This window comes from Meles meles, chromosome 9 (genome assembly GCF_922984935.1).
Source record: "Meles meles chromosome 9, mMelMel3.1 paternal haplotype, whole genome shotgun sequence".
Taxonomy (NCBI): Eukaryota; Metazoa; Chordata; class Mammalia; order Carnivora; family Mustelidae; genus Meles; species Meles meles.
The window spans coordinates 39,819,191-39,842,530 of NC_060074.1; the positions used below are offsets into that span (position 1 = coordinate 39,819,191).

Genomic DNA, 23,340 nt, shown 5'->3' on the forward strand with positions numbered 1-23,340 from the left:
GTAGATTTTGAAATTTGAGTCCTCCAGCTTTATTCTTTTTCAGAATTTTTAAATTTGTTTAATAGTCATTTGCATTTAATGTAATCATGGATCTACTTGGGTTTAATTCTGCTATTTGCTGTTTTCTGTGTATGTCCTCTTCTTATTCCTCTGTTCTTGCCTTCTTCACTTGGGTTGCCTTTGGTATTCAACGGGTATTTTTTTGGCATACCATTTTCATGACCCTTAGCTTTTTAGCTGCATTTGCCCTTTTCCTTTTAAGTTGGCTCTAGGGATTACTATATGTGCGTTTTACTTACCGCAATCTACTTCTGGTCAATACTGTCTGTTTCTGGTAAAATAGGAGAACTTTGCACCAATATGGCTCCATTTCTGTTCCTCTTTTGTGCTCTGTTGCCATATATACTATGTCTATATTTACTATCAACCCAGTGTTGTAACTCTTTGCTTTAAATAGTCACACATCTTTTAAAGAAATTCGGGGAAAGAATCTATCTGTATCTCCACCCACATGTTTACCGTTTGCAGAGCTCTTCACTCCTGGTGTGAAGTTACCATCTGTCGTCAGTTCCCTTTCACCTACAGCTCTATCTTTTTAGCATTTCTGGTAGTTCAGGTCTGTTAACAAATTCTTCAGCCATTATTTATTTATTCACATATTCTTTATGCCACTTTCTCTCCTCTCCTCCAAGAAATCCAACAACACATATTTTGGAATTCTTGATATTATCTGACAGGTCCCTGAGACTTTCTTCATTTTTCTTCAGAGTTATTTTTTCTTTTTTTCTCTCTCTTCTTTGAGTCAGCTGTTACTGTTGCCCCATCTTACAGTTAAGTGGCTCTTATGTCTGATGTGGTCCCCACCCACTGCATTTTTCATTTCCGTTATTATGCTTTTCATTTCTGGAATTCCATTTGGTTCCTTTTTATAGTGTCCATTTGCCACTCAAGATTTCCTGGGGTTTTTGAACTCATTTTTAGCATATTTGCCTTTAGCTCCTGAGCATGCTTTTCTTTAATTCTTTAGACATTTTTCTGATCACTGCTTTGGAGTTTTTGTCTGCCAAGTCCAACACCTGAGCCTCCTCACAGTTCGCTCTGTTGACGGCTTTGTTTTTCCAGAGTACTGGCCAGGCTTTTCTCTTTCTTCACCGCGTCTAATAATGCCTTTGGTTGAAAACTAGGCCTTGTAGATAGTCTGTTGTGGTGACTCTGGCTTGTGTTTTGTTCTCCTGGTGACTCTCCTTATGTTTTGTTCTCCCGAGTGGTGGTGTTTTGTTGGCTTTAGCAAACAGCTAAGAGGCCTGGTCTCTGACTGGGCAGTCTCGCTCCCCCATGCTACGCAGCTAATGGCAGCCCTGCTCACTGTTCCCCACCCTAGAGCCCCCCACTTCCCAACTTCATTGGCCAGCCAGTCAGCGATACGGGCAAAGATTACATTTACATACCTCAAGTCAGGAAGAATTTCCACCTGCTGCCACTTGAACCATGTGTAGGTTGAGGGATACATTTAAATGAGCAGAAAATGTGCAAGTCCACCTCACCCCGAGCTTTTCATTTTCTCTGGGCCCTCTGGGGTTTTCTGCCTGTGTCTACAGTTTAGCAGTCAGTCAGGGATGCATGTAGGTTTTATTATCTCAGTCTTTCTGTGGCTCTCTTGCTTCTGGCTGCTCTGCTTGCTACCAGGTCACCCCTTCAGCTGGTAAAGCTGTGGGTTTTCACTGCTCGAAATAGGCGGGAACTCCCCCTGGGCAAGTGGACCATAAATTCGCCATCCTTGCCCAGCTGCCAGAGCGCTTCCCCGACAAGCAAACACTTCTCAAGTTGCTGACTGCCATCGGTCATTTTCCAGTGTTCTGAAATGATTGTTCTTAATAAGTGTGTCACATTTTGTACTCAATTTTGGTAGAGGGGAATTGCCTGAGCAACATATATTCCTCTGACCAGACATCACCAGGCACTGTTCTAGGCCCTTGGGTTAGAGCAGTAAGTAAAATAGATACTCTGTCAGGAGAAATCAGACCTTAAGAGAACAAGCAGCTGGAACTATAATATGTCAGATGATAGTAAGTGCCTTGAAGAACACTCAAGTGGGAAGGGCACGAGGGAACGAGCCCCATGACACTGGGGACAGCAGACATCCAGGCCCTGAGGTAGAAGCATATTCAGGTGTTCTAGGAACAAGGAGAAATGTGGAGGGGAGAGGATAGGGACCAGAGAATATAGCAATGGTTAGATCACCTGGGGTGTTGAGAAGAACATGAGCTTTTATTCTGAGAGAGAAAGGAAGCTGTTAGGGATTTTGTGAGAAGTGACATCTTCGCTCCTCTTGCCTTGAATGCAAGCGCTGCTTCCCAGTGAGATCTAGAACAGCCAAGTGAACTCAGTTGGTCACTGATGGGGCTTTACATTCCTGTACTTGAACTAAGCTCTGACATGCCGAGACCAGGTGGCCCTTGGACCTCATGAATTCTGGGCTGAGGAGGCATTGAGGCTTTAAAAAAATCACCCACCTTAGAACCAGGGACCCTTGTTGGGGTCCTGACTCTGCCACAGACAAGAGTCATTTTCTCCAACCAGGCCAGTTGCTAACTGCCCCTCACGAGAGCAGTGCTCAAGCCAGTGTCTCACTCGTGATACACATTCAGGATGTGCATCTAAGCCACACGTGGGCACTAGCAGACCATGAGGCCAGCAAAGTACACACACACTCTTCAAACTGCTAAGTGATCTGCGATCCTTCCTTGCCGCTCATACTTTTGTCATCGTCTTCCAGAAACTGGAGCTCATCGTTCTGAAAGTCACTTTCATCTTCCCATTCATTTCCTTTTCTGCTGCACACCCACACTTGAGGCTCATCTCCGTGCCCTACCGACAGCCCAGGCCCTTCCCTTCCAGCCTTTCCAGCATGTGGCCACCAGACCACCTTCCCACAGCAGGGCTTAGGGGCACGCAGGGACATGAGCTCTTCATTTCAAATTGGGGAACGTTTTAATCTTTCCAGAAAGTACAGAAAATAATATAACAGCTGTGCCTCTGTCCCTTCAGCCTCCAGCCCTCCCTTCCTCCCCAGCATCAACCACTGTCCCAAAGCTGGTATATAAAATGTCAGGGAAGATTCTATACTTTTATAATATTATGTTTCCATAAAGCAAATACACTATTATTATAAAACTTTTAATTTTACTTAAATGGCATGGTGCTCCATGAATCATTTACCAACTTGCCTTCTCCATTTCACATTATGTGTTAAGACCTATACGTGCCACCCAAGCTCATCTGTTTGACTGCCATACGGCCTGGATCCATTCTCTCCTGAGAGATAGCAAGTCGTCCCTGCATTTTCCACGGTGCAGCGAGGAACTTCCTCACACACGTAAATGCTTCTCTTGAGTGCACACCTGGACCTGGGCTTGTTGCATCACAGGTGTACAAGCTCCTGTCGTGCTGCTCTCCTGGGTGGCTAAGCCCATTCATCCTTTCCTTTTTTTTTTTTTTTTTTTTTTTTTTTTTTTTTTTTTTTAAGATTTTATTTATTTATTTGACAGAGAGAGATCACAAGTAGGCAGAGAGGCAAGCAGAGAGAGTGAGAGGGAAGCAGGCTCCCTGCCGAGCAGAGAGCCCGATGCGGGACTCGATCCCAGGACCCTGAGATCATGACCTGAGCCGAAGGCAGTGGCCTAAACCACTGAGCCACCCAGGCGCCCCCATCCTTTCCTTTTTAAAAAAACATTTCTGTGCCCCCCAGCACCTAGCAAAATTAACTGGCTAATGGTGGCATTCAAAGCCCCACTCAGTGAGACCCCAATCTACCTTTATCTCTTTTTTAAAATTTTATTTATTTATTTATGAGAGAGAGAGAGCATGAGTGGGGGAAGGGGCGGAGGGAGAGAGAATCTGAAACGGACTCCGCACTGAGCGCAAAGCCTGACCCTGGGCTTGATTTCATAATGGCCAGATGACGACCTGAACAGAAACCAAGGGTCAGACACCCAACAGACTGAGTCTCCCTACCTTTATCTTATCTTTCAGATGACTAGATTTATTTCTCCATCTCTTCTGTCCAGCTAGTATCCACTTGCTCCTCCTTCTGGAGCAGTGCAGTGTAAGTCTTATCAAGAAGAGCTGAAGCGGGTAGGGCGGGGGAGCGGGGGCAGGGGCAGTGAGGGGGCAAAGCCAAGGCTAGGACACTATCTTACCTCCATGGGTGTCTCCTTAGCAGGTCAGTTTACTGTTGAGCTCACTGGGCTCTTGTGTCAAATTCTTGTCTCTTGTCGTGTGCTACTCACATCCTCATTCCAAGTCCAAGGTGACAGGAAACAGGTGGGGCCAAGCACAGAAGCTCTCTGTACTCCCCCAGAGACTCTGAGAAATGACAGACCCTTTGCTGACTGTTGGACAATGATTGGCTGAATCTAACGACCAAGAAAGTGGTTAAGGAATCAGCCTGCCTGGGTTTGGGTCCTGCCCCCACAATTGCCAGCTGTGTGGGCTTGGGCAAATGGGTTAACCTCTCTAGGCCTCAGTGTCCTCATCTAGAAAGCAGAAATATAAATGCCCATTTCATCAGGTGGTTGCCAGAATCGAATGACATAATCCCAGTAAAATGATAGTGCGGATTCAATGCTTGTGAGCTGGTTTTAATGTCTTAATGCAGAGCCAGGCTAGATCGGAGCAATCCAGAGTCTTCTAGAGTAGAGGTTCCTCCCATGTTGCCTGGCTGGAGCTGGAACTAGGGCCAGTGATCGGGTGGCCAGGGTCGTGCTGGGGGTTGGGCGTGTAAAAAGTAAGAGGAAAAGAGGTTGGTCTCCCTCATAGGGTGAAGGAAGGGAAGGAGGCTGTTGGCTGTGCAGACTTTCAGTAACAGCAGGCCCATGACGTTTTTCCTGGAAAACCGAGTGAATTCAATCAGATTCCTGCCTTCCATTCCCACCCCATCCTGTGGACTTGAGAAATACAAGAGGCTTACTTTTCAGATCTCCTTCATCAAGACTCAGTGAGGTCTTTGAGGTTCATCTAGAAGTCCAGAACGTACGTGGTTTATAGAATAAGAGTTTTCCCTCATGACGTTCTTGCTGGCACGTAAGAAAATACCCTCATTATGTCAGGGGCATTCTCAGGTGGTTTCTTGTTAGCTCGCCCTACCCCTGCTCACTCCTGCGTGAGGAGCACACCCAGGCTTGGTCCCGGGGTCTGGTGTTCCCCTTAGCCCCCATCTCCTCACGGGACCTCTGTTTAGGAGGAAATACAATTCAGGTTACACGAGTCCTCTTGTCTGCATAAGACGTGGTCTCTGGACCCGGCTCTGCTGTTGGCTACTATCTTTGACTTCTGGTCCCATGAAGCCTTCGTCTCTTCCAATGCTGCGTGTTCCGAATTGTAGTACACTCACTTTTGACAACCGTGCCACCTTTTCCATACATCTTCACTTAGACTTCAGAAAAAGTTTAAGCAAGTAGACTGAGCAGCTAAAGCAATGAATTACAAGCATCAGGGAAGGGGTGCCTGAGTGACTTAGTCAGTTAAGCATCTGCCTTTGGATCAGGTCATGCATGATCCCAGGGTCCTGGGACCGAGACCCACATCGGGCTCCCTGCTCAGCCTGCTTCTCCCTCTCTGCTGCTTCCCTTGCCTGCTTGTGCTCAGTCTCTCACAGTGTGTCAAATAAATAAATAAAATCTTTTTAAAAAATAAAAATGAAAAGAATCAGGAAAGTAAGGGCTGTGGGGTTTTTGCTGGTTACTATCATGTGGTCAGTTTTGAGCTGGGCTGGTGGTCAGACCACCTGTCATTACCCTGGGATGCCTTCTGTGAATGAGAAAGTTGCAGTCTAAAACAGCTTCTCGGCATCACCATGAGTCCTCCAGGGTCCAGGACCCGCCTGCCCCCGTGCTCCCGGGCATACGCTCAGAGCTGCGGACGTGGGAAGGAACCATGCCATGGGGAAATCTGTTGGTTATACTCCCTGCCAGCTCACCTTGGTCCACCCTTTCTCTCCCATGTGGAGTGTTTTTCCCTTATTTTTACAAAGAGTGATTGACAATTCAGTGTTCTGAGAAAGTGTCTCAAATTTAAACGACTGGTAGAAGTCTTGTAATTGTTTCGAAGTGGAGAAAACACTCAATACTTTCACTTGTCGTATGTAAAACCACTTGAATACATTCTGCTCCCCGCGTTTTATCTGGAAGAATCTGAGTTTTCAAATGCATTTAGTGGTCAACCTTCGTTTTGTTTTCAGGCCAACTGCTTAGAATCTGGTTTGTCTGGAGTATTATGTATCTAAAGTCTCCGGTTAAGAATCTTGTCGTGTCATAAGATCACCAAGCTGCTGCAGGGAAGCTTCGTATTGGAACATCTAAATTCGTCTCAGCTCAAGTGCCTTTTTTACGAGGCATTCTTAATTTCTGGAAGTAATCACTTATCACCAAGCTGTACCTTTAGTAATCTGATACACTTTGCTTGAGTACATAAAGACCAGTAATTTTAGTAAAATTCCTCCCAACAATGGTATTTAAAACCCACCCTTCGGAGGCATTTCTTCTTGAACCATTTCCTTATCCGTCACCTCCTTGCTTCACAGAGATTTCAAAATATGTTTCGTTTGGAATTCATAAGCAGCTGGGGAAAGTTAAGGTGGCTGGTGCTATTTTCACACAGTACCTTCTGGTCCCAGGGGCCACCGCGCTCGGCCACTTGCCCTTGAGCATGGCGAGGAAAATTCTTCCCAGCTGAACCGGGGGAGGCTGTTGGAAAGTAGTCACGTCTCTCCCAGATGGACGGCATAAACTCTGATTTTCAAGAAATTTCTCCTAGGTTCATCCATTTCAGAAAGTTCTTCTACATCCTCAGTGGTTTTAATCCATTTGGCAGCAGCTATCAAAGCGGAGCAAGTGCCCCGCTATCAGCAAGCATCATTTCTGGTAGGCTCTCTGCTTACATTTCCCACCGCATCTAGTGCTTTCCTCTGCCTTCCCAATCCTCCCTCTGCACAGAGTTTCCCAAGTGCTGCTGGAAGCAGATTGAATAGTATTGAATTAAGCCCTTGCTTCTCTTTGTTACATTGCATTTTCCAACTCAACTCGTGCAGCTCATTTTACTTTTAGCTCTTTACATTTCAGAAGTCCTAACATGCCTCCATTTCCCTTCCACTGATACCAGTGTCTCTTAGGAAAACCAGGGCTGTGACTTGTCTAGATCTATACAGTATATGGCTTTTCAAAATCAGAGAGCTTAAGCAATGTCCTCAGGCAGGAAGTCAGGATTTTCAAGGCTGCAGCAAGATGATCTCACCCGCTGGATGGAGAAACTGAGACATGCCGACAAGACCCCTGTCATTCCAAATGACACCCTCAGCACAAAACTTTCCTAACCAAGAACTGTCAATTGAATAATGATTTTCACATCCATTTTCCTGCCTTCGCGCGTTCTGCACTAACATCGTATTCTTACAAGCACCGAGTATCGTCCGCGTGCTGCCCATAAGCAGCTGTGGCAAAGGAAGCCAATTCTCCAGGGTGTCAGCAAATGGGCCGTGGTGCCCTGGTGCTTTCTCTGGCCCCATGTTCCCAGGAACCCCTGCGATTCGAGTTCCCTTTCATTAGCGGTTATCTCTATTAGAGACCAAATGCAGAAAACATCCTGTGTTTTTGGAGGTTAGGGAGGGCCTGTCGGTTATCAACGAATTTAACTATCAAGTAGTTGTAATTAAAAAAGAAAGAGAAAAAAAGAAAGAAAGCTCTAACTTGCTTTAACTAAAAAAAGAATATTGAATAAATATTTCAGTGAATTTCTTCCTAGTTTTGCAACGAGTTAATAAATCAGGCTTTAACTTGGGTGAGAAGTACTTGCTAGTGGGTGCATCGTGTCTTCCCGACGTGCTTGTTGTCCAGGGTAAGGAACGAATTCTGGCGGGCATTGGCTGAGGTGAGCCGGACCGATCATTTTTTCATCGAAATGGAATGTGGACATTTGTTTAGTTTTTTATGCTCCTGGCAGGGAAGTGATGTATCACCAGTCCCTCCGTGAAACTGTGATTCATATGCCCATTTCCTGCCCGTGCCTCCAAGGCCTCGGCCCCTGGAAAGGGGTTGAAATACTACCCCTGCCACCCAGAGCTCCCTGCCACTCACTCTGACCACAGAGCCTGCCGCTTTTGTTCACAAAGAGCAGTAGTTTTCCTAAAATAATCCCATAATACACACACTATTTGATCTCTGAGATGTTGGCATTTTAATAAACTAAATGCTAAGCCACAGCCACACCATAGCTCATACCTAGCTGTCCCGGGGCTGACCCCAGGCAGGGCCTCGCGGATAGCATTACCGGGAAGGAGCCCCGAGTGAAATTTCAGGATGGCGGCTGCACGAGCCCTTGGCCGAGCTGCAGGCTCGGGGAAGCAGGGGGAGGAGACGGCAGCAGCCGAGTCAGGATAGGGTGTTTGAGTGCCCATGAACCTGGTGTTCTAGCAGGACAAGAGCAGATTCTGTTTGGTATTCGACGGGACCGGAAGGAGAGGGATGAGACCAAGGGTTCCAGAATGCCCCTGTGGCCCTGCTCTTTGTTCTCTGCACTGTTGAGCTCCATCTGAGCCCAGTGTGGGGGCCCTTGGGCCTCGGGAGACCCAGTCCGATCAGCTGTGGCCTCCTCAGACACAGGCTTCTCACGGGTCCCAAGTGGCCGAGTCAGAAAGATCTGGACAGAAAGGCGCTGCCCTCTGCTTTAAGTCTAGATTCCTGACCTCCAGGCCAGCCTGTCACTGTGGACTGGTCACTTCTCTCAGGCTTGGTCTCCGGGTGAGACGGAATAGGTGGAGTAAAAGGAATCTCCACGAAGCCATTGGGAAGGCTAAGACGCAGAGAACCACAGAAATCAGCGTGAGGGGGGTTCCTCAGTGGGCCTGTGGTCAGAGCACCGTGTGCTGGTCTGGGGCCTGCCTCTCAGTCTCCTTTGGGGACCACTTAGAATAACCCAAACTCCCTTTTCTTGAGACAGCCCATGCTGGGTGATACTGTGGCAGACAACATTATCCATCTGTGTGCTAAAGAGAGCTTGGGGACACAACCTGTCCTCCTGCAACAGCCCTGCCCAGAGACAGGCCCCACAGGAATGTGAGCCTTCAGATCCCTTGGAAACTGACTCAGGTAAATCAAATTCACAAACGACTGGGGCATCCAGAATGATGAGAAGTTAGTTTGAAAACAGGGACGGAGTACACGTGTTTGCAGAATAGAGCTTTCTCTTCCTGTTGGCAAGTTTAGAGGAGCCAAATTACAGGTTGTCGAGTGGGCAAGGAAATCAGGGGAAGGATTGTTTAGATGAGCTCAGGGACCCTTGGCACCAAGCCTGGGACACCCTTACACCCTGAGGGCGGGACCAGCATTTTCCCCCCTGCTTCCTCAGGGCCCCATCCTCGCCCTTTCTCACTTCCATAGCCAGGGGGCTCCTCTCATAGATACACTCTTTACCTAGTTAGTACCTATCAGGGCAAGGGCTGGACTGTTTTGTACCGATCTTTATAATTTAACCTCAAAGGACAGCGTCCTCTCTGAAGTGTGGCAGAGAGTGGGAAAGAGGACTGCAGGTCCCCCTGTCACCCTGTTCCATTCAGGGCTAACATCTTGCAAAGCCATAGTATAGTATCACAGGCAGAAAGAACATGAACACTGAGACACTCAGGGTCCAGAGGATTTCCCTGACCATCAGGATCCCTTTTATGGCCACACCCACTTCCCTCCCACCCCCATTTCCTCTGTAACCCCCGGCAACTACTAATCTGGTCTCCAGTTCCACAGTTCTGTCATTCCGAGAATGTTGTGTAAATGGAATCCTACAGGTTATAACCATGAGGAATGACTTGTTTCCCACGACACAAGTCACCGGAGATGCCTCCAGGTTTGTGTGTGTGTGGAGCTCCTGGAATGGAGGTACCACGGTTCGTTTAATCTCTCGTTCCCTGTTTTGAGTCATTACAAGGAAAACTGCTGTCAACATTCATGTACAGATTTTTATATGACGATCAGTTTCCCTTTCTCTGGGCTAGATGCCCAGGAGTGTAACTGCTGGGTCTTAGGTACGTGCAGGCTTAGCTTTTGAAGAAACTGCCAAACTGTTTTCCAGAGTGGCTGGACCAGTTTTGTGTGCCCACCGGTGACACAGGAGTGATCAGTTTCTCCACATCCCCATCAGCGTTTCTTCTGTTACCTTTCTGACAGATGTGGAGTGATCTCGGTGTGACTCGGATAATGTACATTCCCCGATGCCTGATGGTGTAAAACATCTGTACGTGCTTATTGGCCTCCCATAGCTCCTCTTTAGTCCTTCAGGTCTTTTGCCCATTTTCTAATTGGATTATTTGGACTTTTTAATGTTGGGTTTTGAGAACAGTTTTCTATGTCCTATATATTTAGATACTAGTCCTTTGTCAGAAATGTGGTTTCAAAATATTTTCTCCCAGTCTCTAGCTTTTTGTCCTCATCACAGGGTCTTTCAGCAGAAGATTTTAAAATTCCAGTAAAATCCAATTTATCTAATTTTTCCTTTTATGGATTGTGCTTTTGGTGTCAAGTAGAAGAACTCTTTGCTTCCCCATGGATCCTGAAGATTTTCTCTTATTTTTTCTAACAATTGGATACTATTACATGTAAGTCCATGATCCATTTTGAATTAGTTTTGAGATAAGCCAGAAGAATGAGATGGAGGTCCATTTTTCTTTCCCTATGCATATCCACTTGTTCTAGCGCCATTTACCAAAAAGGGAGTCCTTCCTTCATTGAATTGCTTTTGCACCTTTGTCAAATATCAGTTGGATAGGGGCGCCTGGGTGGCTGAATGGTTTAAGCCTCTGACTTTAGCTCAGGTCATGATCTCAGGGTCCTGGGATCGAGCCCCGAGTCGGGCTCTCTGCTGAGCAGGGAGCCTGCTTCCCCCCCGCCCCCCACCTGCCTCTCTGCCTACTTGTGATCTCTGTCAAATAAATAAATAAAATCTTTTTTTTTAATCAGTTGGATATATTCGTGTATGCCTGTTCTGAGGTTCTCTATTCTGTTCTGTTGATCTATATGTCTGTTCCTCTGCCAACCCCACTTAGTCTTTAAACCTGTAGCTATATAGTGAGTCTCGAAATCTGGTATACTGATTCTTCCCACCTTACTCTTTTTCAAACTTTTCTAAGCTATTCTCGTCCCTTTACCCTTTCCACATAAATATTAGGATAATCTTGTATATATCTACAGAAAAATCTTGCTGGTGTTTTGATAGAAATTACATTAAATTCATATATCACTTAGAACAGAACTGATGTCTTAACTCTGTTGAGCCTTCCAATTCATGAACAAGGTATGTCTTTTCATTTATTTAGATCTTTAGTTTCTTAATTCATTTGTGTTTTATAGTTCTCAGCATACAAGTCCTATACACGTTTTTGCCAGATTGATGCCTAAGTATTTTTTTTATTTTTATTTTTGTGAACAATTGTAAATGATGTATTTTCATCTCAGTGTCTTAAGTTCATCACTAGTACATAGAAATTGATTTTTTATATTTATCTTGTATCCTGTGACCTTGCTGAACTCACTTAGTTCTAGGATTTTTGAGGAATTGATTTCTTGGGATTTCTACATGATTTCTACATAGATAACCATGGCATCGGCAAATAGAGTCAGTTTTGTTTCTTCCTCTCTGATTTGTATGCTTTTTATTCCCTTTTTTTCTTTTTCTTGCTTTATTGCTCCAGCTAGAACTTCTAGCACTGTGTTGAAGAGAATGGTGAAAGCAGGAATCCTTGCCTTGTTCCCAGTCATAGGGAGAAAGCCTCCAGTCTTTCATCATTAAGTGTTATATTAGCTATAGGCTCTTTATCAACTACCCCTCTGTTCCTATTTTTGTCATGAATGTTGCTGAACTTTTTATATGATCCATATATGATCACCCACTTATATGATCCATTTATATGATCATGTGATTTTTCTTCTTCACAAACCTGTTAATCTTATGGATTACAATATCTAAATTTTAGATATTGAACCAAACTTGCATCAATGGAGCAAACCCCACTTGTTCATAGCATATAGTTCTTTTAACATATTTGATCTGTTGCTCTATTCTGTTTGTTAAGGTTTTGTTAAAGATTTTTCCCCCTTATAACTTGATTATTAAGGATTTTTGCATCTTTATTCTGAAGGACATTTGTCTGTATTTTTCTTTTTATGGTACTGTCTTTGTCTGGTTTGGGTAACATAAAAGCTTTATAAAATGAATTAAGAAGTATTCCTTCCTATTTTGTTTTCTTTTTTTTTTTTTCAAGATTTTATTTATTTATTTGACAGAGATCACAAGTAGGGAGAGAGGCAGGCAGAGAGAGAGAGGAGAAAGCAGGCTCCCTGCCAAGCAGAGAGCCCGATGCGGGGCTCGATCCCAGGACCCTGGGATCATGACCTGAGCGAAAGGCAGAGGCTTTAACCCACTGAGCCACCCAGGCGCCCCCCTATTTTGCTTTCTTGATGACATACAGACTTGGTGTTACTTTTTTAAAAGCTTGATAGAAGTCTCAAAGGGACACCATGTGGGCCTAGAGATTTCTTTTCAGGGAATTTTTAAATTATGAAGCAATTTCCTTCATAGTCATACTTTTAAGATTACTTGAATAGTCCTATATCGCAATTTCATATTGAGAGGCTTGTGATAATTTGTGTGGGTTTTTTTGGTTTTGGGGTTTTTTTAAAGATTTATTTATTTATTTGACAGAGAGAGAGAGAGATCACAACTAGACAGAGAGGCAGACGGGGGTGGGGGAGCAGACTCCCCGCTGAGCAGAGAGCCCAGTTCGGGACTCGATCCCAGGACCCTGGGATCATGACCTGAGCCGAAGGCAGAGGCTTTAACCCACTGAGCCACCCAGGAGCCCCAATAATTTGTGTTTTTATCAAAGTTGTCAAACCTATGTGTGTGTAGTTATTCATAGTAAGCCCTTATTCTTTGATATCTGCAGGATCTGTAGTGATATCTTCTGTTTCATTTCTGACATTGGCAATTTGTGTCTTCTACCTTTTTCTTTGTTGGTCTTGCTTTGTTGCAACTTGGCATTTTTATTAATCTTTTTCAAAGAATCAGCTTTTTGTTTGATTTTCTCTATGGTTTTTCTGCTTTCCTTTTCATTGATATCTGCCCTTCTCTTTATTGTTTCCTTCCTTTTGCTTGCTTTGAGTTTATTTTGTTCTTTTTCTGTATTCTGGAGACCTATTTTTTCATTTGTTTCAAGAATATCTGTAATTGCTCACTGAAGCCCTTTTGTGATGACTGCTTTAAAATCCGTGTCAGATAATTCTAGCAACTCTGTTATCTTGATCTTGGCATCTACTGATTGTCTCTTTCTGTTCAGTTTGAGAGCTCCCTGGTTCCCGGTAGGATGAGTGATTTTTTATTTAAACCCAGATATTTTGAGTATTTTTTTTCATAGTTCTTATACATTTATTAATTTGAATATAGACAAATATTTTTGCACATACTGGTTTGTTTGTTTTTTTAATTTCTTTTCAGCGTTAACAGTATTCATTGTTTTTGCACCACACCCAGTGCTCCATGCAATACTTGCCCTCCCTATTACCCACCATCTGGTTCCCCCAACCTCCCTCCCCCCGCCCCTTCAAAACCCTCAGGTTGTTTTTCAGAGTTCATAGTCTCTCATGGTTCATCTCCCCTTCCAATTTCCCCAACTCCCTTCTCCTCTCCATCTCCCCATGTCCTCCATGTTATTTGTTATGCTCCACAAATAAGTGAAACCATATGATAATTGACTCTCCCTGCTTGACTTATTTCACTCAGCATAATCTCTTCCAGTCCCGTCCATGTTGCTACAAAAGTTGGGTCTTCATCCTTTCTGATGGAGGCATAATACTCCATCATGTATATGGACCATATCTTCCTTATCCACTCATCCGTTGAAGGGCATCTTGGTTCTTTCCACAGTTTGGCGACTGTGGCCATTGCTGCTATAAACATTGGGGTACAGATGGCCCTTCTTTTCACTACATCTGTATCTTTGGGGTAAATACCCAGTAGTGCAATTGCAGGGTCATAGGGAAGCTCTATTTTTAATTTCTTGAGGAATCTCCACACCGTTCTCCAAAGTGGCTGCACCAACTTGCATTCCCACCAGCAGTGTTAGAGCATTCCCCTTTCTCCACATCCTCTCCAACACACGTTGTTTCCTGTCTTGCTAATTTTGGCCATTCTAACTGGTGTCAGGTGATATCTCAATGTGGTTTTAATTTGAATCTCCCTGATGGCTAGTGATGATGAGCATTTTTTTATGTGTCTGATATCCATTTGTATGTGTTCATTGGAGAGAAGTGTCTGTTCATATCTTCTGCCCATTTTTTTGATATGATTATCTGTTTTGTGTGTGTTGAGTTTGAGGAGTTCTTTATAGATCCTGGCTATCAACCTTTTGTCTGTACTGTCATTTGCAAATATCTTCCTTTCCTAACTTCCAATCTAGTTTTTGCTTCCTCTGTGCCAAAATGCTAGTACTTCTTTATGGTGGTAAACATCATCATGTAGATGCTTGCACCAGGAACCTTAATCAGTTTATAAATGGGAATAAGTAGTATGGGGTAAAGTTTAAGGACATTGGCAATGAAATCAGGCCTCTTCAATGTAATTTCTAAATGCACACTCTGGGTCTGTGAGTCAGTTTCATGATTGCTCTAGGTCAGTTTCCTGATGAGTCCTTGAACCGGTCGTAGGCTGGGTGAGCTCGGAGCGCGGCTGGAGGCTGGAGGCTGGGGATACGGGAGTGATTGGGTGCTGTTCTCTGGGGGCGCACTGAGGAGTGGGGCCCCGGGCTCTCGGCAACTCCGGGCCAGAGGCTGGGAGGCCGCCATTTTCATTCCTGTCCTCCAGAACTCTCTATTTTGAGTATTTTAAGACTTTTGATCTAGGGGCACCTGGGTGGCTCAGTCGGTTAAGTGTCTGCCTTCAGCTCAGGTCATGATCTCAGGGTCCTCAGATCCTGCTCCCTCCTCGGGCTCCCTGCTCCCTCTCTGCTTCTCCTTCTGCCTGGTGCTCCCCCTACTTGTACTCACACTCCCTCACTCTCTTTCTCTCTGGCAGATAAATAAAATCTTTTTAAAAAGAAGAAGACTTGCAAATAAATAAATAAATTAATAATAATAAAAAAAAGAAGAAGATTTTTTTATCTAATTGAAAGCTTTTGTTTAAACTGGCTGCTTCTGACACAGCTCTGGCAGGGGGAGCAGGGCCTCCTCATTACTGCAGGTGTGAGTAGCGGTCCAGGATTTCCACTCAGCTTCCGTTGACATGCCTTGGTGGTGGGGGATGGAAGGAGACTCCTTGTTACCGCAGGGCAAGGATGGGAGTTCTGGATGCCTTCTAGGCCTCCTTAGTATCTCCCTAACCAGAACAGGTAGGAGCACCTCATTAGTATGGCCCACATTGCCACGCCTGACACCATAGGGACATGGTGGGCAGTGGTGAAGGCCTTGAATCTTCAACCGGCCTCCTCTGAACCCACCAGAGCATGGGGAGGGGGACATCTTGTTACCGCCTAGTGGAAGGCTAGGCTCTCCACGTGGTCTCCACTCTCACCTGGGGATGGAAGACCTCATTACTGCCCAGCAGGGATGAAAGTCCCCCTTCCTACTTGCTCTTCTTTCATATCACCCCAGCTGAGGTTGTGGGGGTGCCTGATGACAGCCTAGTGAGGGGAGAAGTCTGGGCTCCCTGAGGCCCTATGCTGGATGGCACCACGCTATTTTCTGTGGAGTCAGATTATTTTCTAAAACTTCTGTCATGCTGGGCTATCCCTTTCCTGGTCCTTTGGCTAGAGAGAGTGGGCTTTGGGGGGGAATGTTTTTGTCTTCACCATTGATGTAGTTGTGTTGCTGGCTTCTTTGGCTCCTAGTGTGGAACCTATAAGGAACAAACGAAACCCAGGGAACTCAGCACCTTTCATTCCTTGAGTCTTCAGCCACCTAGCCAGTCTGCCCCCTCCTTGCCTTCTATCAGGATCCCTTCTGTTTATTTGTATCCATAATGCCCAGTGTTTGGGTTGTGTTTAGAGGAAGGAATAGGGAAAAGTCTACCCACTCCGTCTTCCCAAAAGCAAAACAGCTCTTCTCTTTTTGATGAACCTTTTTACTTATTGACTGTAAACTACTAGAGAAGAACAAGTTTTGTGTGGCCTGTAAGGCCTATGCATGTGAAGGCACATAGTAGTTATTGGTAGGCTGACTTGGCTGTTCATATGGTACCTAGACCTCACAGAAAGCAATTCTGAGAACTGTGACTAGGAGAGACCTCTGCGTGTCTTATGGAACGTTTCCACACCTATGGTCATAGAAGCGCTCCCTAGGTGGCCAGCTTCCAAAAGAGGGGGGCTGGCATTTTCCCTTCCCTCTTCACGGAGATGTTATAAGCAAAGGATAGACTGCCCCCGAAGCCCTTGGAAATGCAAACCCATCAGTTGCGGGGTTGGGCAAAGGCCTTCTCTTTCCATAGCGGGTGCCCACGAGGGGAGCCACCTCTCCGGGAATGCATGGCCGGGGGTCCAGGGCACTCACCCCATGTGTCCTTTGAAACAGGAGGACCATGACATTATGGAAGCTGATCTGGACAAAGATGAGCTGATCCAGCCACAGCTTGGAGAGCTGTCAGGCGAGAAGCTTCTGACCACGGAGTACTTGGGAGTAAGTACCACGTGAGGGGCAAGGGAGAAGTGGAAAGGAAAGACGGGTCATTGATGCATTGAGCCCTTGCAATGACACATAGTGGTTTGGTTTGATCTGTTATAATCCTGTGTTTATGGGAGGTTCTGTGTTGGCCAGTTTGCCTGCACCGTGGTCCTAGCTACCCATCCCAGAGCTGTTTTGGAACAGAAAGAGATTAGAATAGAACTAGAGGACACAGGCCAGGAGCCTTCCTAGCATCTGAAGTGTGCCCATCTTTAGTAGTAATCATCTGCCTGTCCAGCTTCTGAATTTTTGTGTGCCTCATCTAGTAGAGGGGAAGAGTGCAACATTATTGGAAGCCATCAGCACACACGTGAGGTTGCCCGACCAAGCGAAGGGTGAAGGGGGAGAGAGTGAGCCGCTGGGAATGGAAAGGAGGACCAGATGTCAGGAGGTGGAGCAAGAAGAGGGGCTTCTAAGAATGACAGAAGGTGAACAGTTAGAGAGGCTTGAAGAAAACCAAGAGACTGTAGTGTGCTGGGAAACAGAAGAGAGGAGTGTTTCAGGATGGACTGAGTGGTCAGTCCAAGCATCCAGGAGGCCTGTGGGGTCATGCATCCCAGATGGGGCCATGATCAGAGCTCTGAAAGCTCCCCGCTGACTCATGCGCAGCCAGCTCTGGGAGCCCCTGGTTACCACCCACTAGCTAAGCAGGGGAGGGCGAGAGTCAAGAGGGGGTTGCCAATGTCCCAGGCGAGGATGGCATTGTGAGGGGCCCGCAGGGGTCTCACGAAACCGTGATCAGAAGGCATGCCCGTGATCAGGTGGAAAGTTGGAGTGTGAGGTTTCTGAACGGAGTAGCAACTGCAAGGGATCAGGGGCCAGTCAGGGTTGAAGCCCTTTGACGGACAACAGAGGACAGAGCCAAGGCCATTGGCATTAAAAGGAGCTCCTGGAATTTTGAAGCTGGTGGTTGACTGGGTCTGTCACATGGACCCTGACATCTCCTCAAATTAGTCAGGTTATTGTTGGAGCCGAAGGCCGGGAGCCAGTCTCTCAATGATCGGCCAGTGGTTACAGCGACTGGCGAAGTTAAAGGATGTGGGTGCAGGTGGCCTGAGCTTTGTAGGAGTGACTGGAAGCAGAAAGTGCCTCCCTACCACCGCCTCCAGCCTGCCCTCCTCATCTCACCCTGGGCACTGGTCTCCCTGCTCACCTGCCCTGGTCTTCCTCACCTTTTGAGGAATTTCCAGGGCCCAGGGCTGGAGTACATAATCTACTGGTAGAACATGAGGGTAGAGGACAGCCAGAGACCCAGTTGGGGACCTTGTAGGCAAGGATTTAGGATTTTATCCAGCATGAGTTGGGAGACTTCTGGAGCAGGGGAGTGACTCTGTTTGACTTGTTTTAATATATGACTATTTTCACTCTGGCTACATCATGGAGAATGGACTGTATAGTGCATAGGAGTGAAAAAAGGGGAATGACCCAAGAAGGCTGGGCCAAGGGACACCTGGGTGGCTTAGTTAGTCCATTAAGTTTCTGCCTTCAGCTCAGGTCATGATCCCAGAGTTCTGGGATCAAGTCCCACATTGGGCTCCTTGCTCAGCAGGAAGCCTGCTTCTCCTTCTGCCTGCCACTCCCTCTGCTTATGTGTGCTCTCTCTCTCTCTCTCTGACAAATACATATATATATATTTTTTTAATTAAAAAAAAGGAAGAAGAAGGCTGGGCTGAGGTGCCACCATTACCTGCCCCCTCCACCTTGCCTCTGGCCGTGGTCAAGTACTTAGAATGTCTCCAGGATTGAAGGAGTCTAATGGACTGTGGAAGCTCTGTTTACATTAGGTCAGGGAAGGTTAGAAGTGAGGCGGTCGGGTTCCATGCTGTTGATGGGAGTCCAGAGCCCTGACGTGGCTTTGTTTCCCTTCGGAAGAACACTGGTTTTGTCAGGAGAGGACTGGGCTCCATTTGATAGGATGTACATTTGTGAAAGGCAGACTCTCCTGAATCATGGGCTGGAGATAAGGAGAACAGAGGAGGCGAGTGGGGGGGGGACTTCTTCGGAAGAGGGGGAGCAACAGCCATGAGGCACGCAGCCGTGCGCTCTGGGGACTCCATGACAAATGCTTCCTAGGGCAACTTAAACTGGATGGCTTAAAACACCAGACACATATCCTCTCACAGCTCTGGGGGCTGGGAGTCCAGAACCAAGATGTCCCCACAGCCAGGCCCACTGCGGAGGTCCTGGGAGAGAAGCTCTCATGCTCCCCCAACTTCTTGGGGCTCCACAGGCCCCTTGGCTTGTGGCTGCGTCCCTCCGGAGCTCTGCCTCCATGTCCGCAGGGCCTCCTCCCCTTCTCTCTTTCATCCCTGGAATGGACACCTGTCATTGGGTCTAGGATAATCTACGATGCTCTCTTCGCCTCAGGATCCTTAATTACATCTGCAAAGACTGCAAAGAACGTCCTGTTCACGGGTTCTTGGGGTTAGAACATGGACATCTTTCTCGGGCCTCCCGTCAACCCTCTGGACCAGGTCACCAGAGGAGCTCACGGTAGAAGCAATTTTAAAGTTTCATTAGAAAACTATGTGGCACAGTCCTCACTGAGGGGCTGTGTACACCCCAGTGTCGCCGTCTGCGTCCATTGGTCGTGCCCGGCTGCCCTCGGTCACCTGGCCCTGATGTGGAACGGACAGCCTGCCAGCTTCTGGGCAGGGGCCACCGACTTCAATGACGGGTGTCCCTTGCTGCGCGTGCGCTTCGGGCGGGCAGGGCTCTGAGTTTACATCATCATGTCACCTTGTGCCAGTCGGGGAACCTGCTTGAGACAGCAGACGTCTCACTGGGACCTCCGTGCCCAAGTTCATGACTCCTGCCTCCTATTCAGATGCACCAGGTAGATGGTAGCTTTGTCGAGGTCACTTGAAAGTTGCGGATTTTTTGAAATATTGTATTTGACCATTCAAAAAGTTTTTATTGAATTCGTGGCACTTGCCTAACACAAAGCAGAATGCTGAAAAATATAAGACTGAGCTGTTGCCTCCGAGTTTACAAAAGAACACACAGAGCCAATGAAACACACGCTGTTGGCAAGGGATGCAGAGGATAGCGAGGAGGGAGGCATGGTGAGTCGCTTGGCAGAGACCCCTGTGCAACAGAGCCAGCCCAGCGTTCCACAAAGCCCTGGACCCTCTAGTGTGGCTCAAAGGTAGAGCCTAGGACCCGCCCCAGATCTCTTTATGGTAATCCCAGGAATCTGTTCCTGTTCACACCAGTGATTTGGAAACTGGCTTGCGGGTGGAAAGTGGTAGCAGGGGGCAGTGGAAGCCTCCTGCTGGGCATTCGTAGCCACACCCTTCCCTGGGAGGCCACACCCATGCCACCCCACCACACCCCCTCCCTCCTCCAAGCCTGGGTCCTCACTGTCCCAGGTGTAAGTGTAGACCTCCTGCACATCACAAACTCCTGGCCTTGAAAAATGCTGCAGGGCACAGAGCTCAGAAAACTGGCAACAGGAGAACAGGTCCCTTTTCCTAAGCTTGCATGAGATTGGCAGTGGTCACATGAAATGTGTTGCTTACTCGTAATTCCGGGGAAAAGCAGCATGCGTTGTGTCTTCCTGAGTCCATGACCGTCAGCAGGGCAAGACTGATGATTTGCCAACTTCTTCTTGCTTGGTTATTTCTGAATTTTTTTTTTTGTATCACCCATACTATGCTGAATAATCATTTAATTCTTCGTAAAAGGAATGCCCTGATTTAAATAGCTTTGTCATGTTGGTTAAAGGGGCATAGATATTTATCATAGCATCTCAGTTTTTTGTTTTTATTTCAGAGTTTAAACTTACTGTTACCTTTAACAATAGTAATGGGCGTGTCTTAAGTCAGCAGAGCCCATGTCACAGGCCAAGCCCTGTGCTGACCACTTCGCACATCTGACTCCCAGCAAACTACAGGGAAATTCTGTTTGTGTAGCATTTTCTAGATAGGATAGCTGAGGCTGAGGAAGGGTAAGGAACATTCTCAAGTGGATTTGAGCCTGCTTGCCCTTGCTCTTTCCCACTAAGCTGTGCCACCTTCAAGAGCAGTCGATTTTCCAGTGAATTGCATGCTATATTTGAAAACTGAGAGAAGTCCCACCGAGTGGTCTCTGTTGTAAGCATAAACTCAGTTTGGAGGGGAACACCGACTGTAAAAGCTAATTACTTGCTTTCCACACTTTCTTCCCCCTGTCAAATGAAGGCCCAAATTCATGCAGTTTTCCCTGGAGCCTTGTCTCCAGAGAATGTGTATATGCACATAAGCCTGGGAATCTGCAACTCACCTCCCTCCTGCCCCCAGTGGTCCTGAAGCTGGAGTCTGGGCCATGGAGACTTTGCCACTGGGGCAGTGGGCGCAGCTGGCTGGGTGCAGGGCTGGGCCCCTTGGGGGAAGCTGGGCTCCGGGTGCCGTCATCCCACTGTCCTCAGGGAGCACGAGGTTCTGGCAGCAAAAACCACAACCAGAGAAAGAAGAGCCTCAGTTTGCAATTTTTGCTTCTAGATCTTCTCTTTCAAATGTGTCTCCACTTTGGAGCTTTTTCCAGTCCCTTTCCAATCCGTTCTTCCTGCTCTGCCTAATGGTTAAAGACTCAGTGCCTGGGTGCCTCAGTGGGTTGAGCCGCTGCCTTCGGCTCGGGTCATGATCTCAGAGTCCTGGGATCGGGTCCCGCGTCAGGCTCTCTGCTCGGCGGCGAGCCTGCTTCCCTCTCTCTCCGCCTGCCTCTCTGTTTGCTTGTGGTCTCTCTCTGTCAAATAAATAAATTTAAAAAAAAAAAAAAAAACTTAAAAAAAGTCCACATTTCTTTTGTGTGAAAACACAACCAAACAAGCAGGGCGAAAAGATCCCCAACCCCCGAATATACTAAATGCATTTCTTTTTCAGTTTATTTCTTATATTTCTTTTTACATTTATTTATTTATTTATTTTAGATTTTTTTTTTTTTATTTGAGAGAGAGAGAAAGAGCACAAGCAGGGGGAGTGGGAGAGGAAGAAGCAGGCCTCCTGCGGAGCAGGGAGCCGGATGCGGGTGTGATCCCTCCACCCCGGGACCATGACCTGAGTTGAAGGCAGACACTTAACTGACAGAGCCACTCAGGTGCCTCTATTTATTTATTTTTAATTAATGTCTACACCAAACATGGGGCTCAAGCTCAGAACCCTGAGATCAACAGTTGCACACTCTACCTCCTGAGCTAGTTAGGCGCCCTGTGTATTCTTCTTTCTCATTACAAAAGAAATGCTTATTACTCGAAGTCAGAAGTAAACAGCACAAATAATCCTAATAAGCACTGTTCCCTTCCATTTATCTCTGCATTGTATCTTTCCTTTATCAACTGCAAACAGCAGAGTCCTGCCTTATCAGTCCCTCTGATGATACTGGGGGACATCTGACCCCAGGCTCTGTCCATGTCGTGCTACACCCTGCTGTCAGCATAAAGGGAAGACCGAAGTTTTGTAGGACCTCTGGTTTACAGGGCTTGGGAGGACTTCTTTATTTTTTTTTTTAAGATTTTATTTATTTGAGAGCAAGAGAGAGAGCAAGAGAGCACAAGCAGTGGGGAGGGAAAGAAAGAGAGGGAGAAGCAGGCTTCCCACTGAGCAGGGAGACCAATCTGAGACTCGATCCCAGGACCCTGAGATCATGACCTGAGCTGAAGGCAGAGGCCTAACCTACTGAGCCATCCAGGAGCCCCAAGTACGGGAGGCCTTCTTTAAATAAAGGAATACAAAGCTAGCTATGAAAAAAGTGAACATCTACTTTAGAATAAGAATGAGAAAATAAATCACAGTGAATTCAAATTTTAATAATTGACAGATGCCACAAACAGAACAGTAGTATTTTTGTTAATTAGCTGCTTTGCACACCTCATAGGGGCTTTTTAAAAATTTTTGTTTTATGCCTTTGATTGCCTCTACATAGATGACCATGAGTTTGTAACATATTCTACAGAGAGAAAAAGAAATTAGTCCTTCTTGTAATGTATTTGATCACATTTAATCAAATTTGATCAAGATTAGAAAATCTGGTCTCACATTTAGTTTTTGATAATGCTGTATACATTTTTAGGATTGTCACTAAATTTGAGAACACCATCCGCAAGTTTCTTCCACAAATAAGCTGCAAGATTTGAAGCTATTTCTAGTTTTCTTGCATGCTCATTATTCATAAATACTCTGACAACATAGGGAAGTCCTAGAAGCTCTTCCTACCCCAAGACAGCTAGCGACTGTTTGGCAGTGCCCCGAAGTGAGTGGGAATCAGATGAATATATCCCAGAAAACCTGCATTAAATGACACTTGGACCCAACATCCCCTTACCTAAGTCCTAAATTCTAGCATCATGTCCCCAGCATGACAGGAAGTGGGACAAGGGAAGTCAGAGTAGGAAGAAACAGCAGGAGGGAAGTCAGAGTAGGAAAAAACAGTAGTAGCAAGTGCTTGCAATGAAAATATCCTACTTTTGCAAATGTTACAAAAACATGTGACCACACAACCACATTGCAAGGGCCCCTTCTGGGCCTTGAAGCTCCAGTTTCATGAGCTCCGCAGCAGGCCTGCCTCTGCGCATCGCCCCTCATTCCCACGTGTTGCCTGTCGGTCATGAGGGGAC

General features: G+C 46.3%; 1 protein-coding gene across 4 annotated transcripts in view; it reads left to right on the top strand.

Moving 5' to 3' along the window:
- The window catches only part of ARMC9 (armadillo repeat containing 9), a 158,768-nt gene that overhangs the window by 111,821 nt on the left and 23,607 nt on the right, over positions 1-23,340 (top strand). For 2 of the 4 annotated variants that reach the window (XM_046019594.1, XM_046019592.1), the window contains exon 20: positions 16,599-16,703. The exons of the other annotated variants lie outside the window; for them this stretch is intronic. In XM_046019594.1, coding sequence (XP_045875550.1) covers positions 16,599-16,703 — 105 coding nt within the window. The remainder of the gene's footprint in view (positions 1-16,598; positions 16,704-23,340) is intronic. 4 annotated transcript variants of the gene reach the window in all.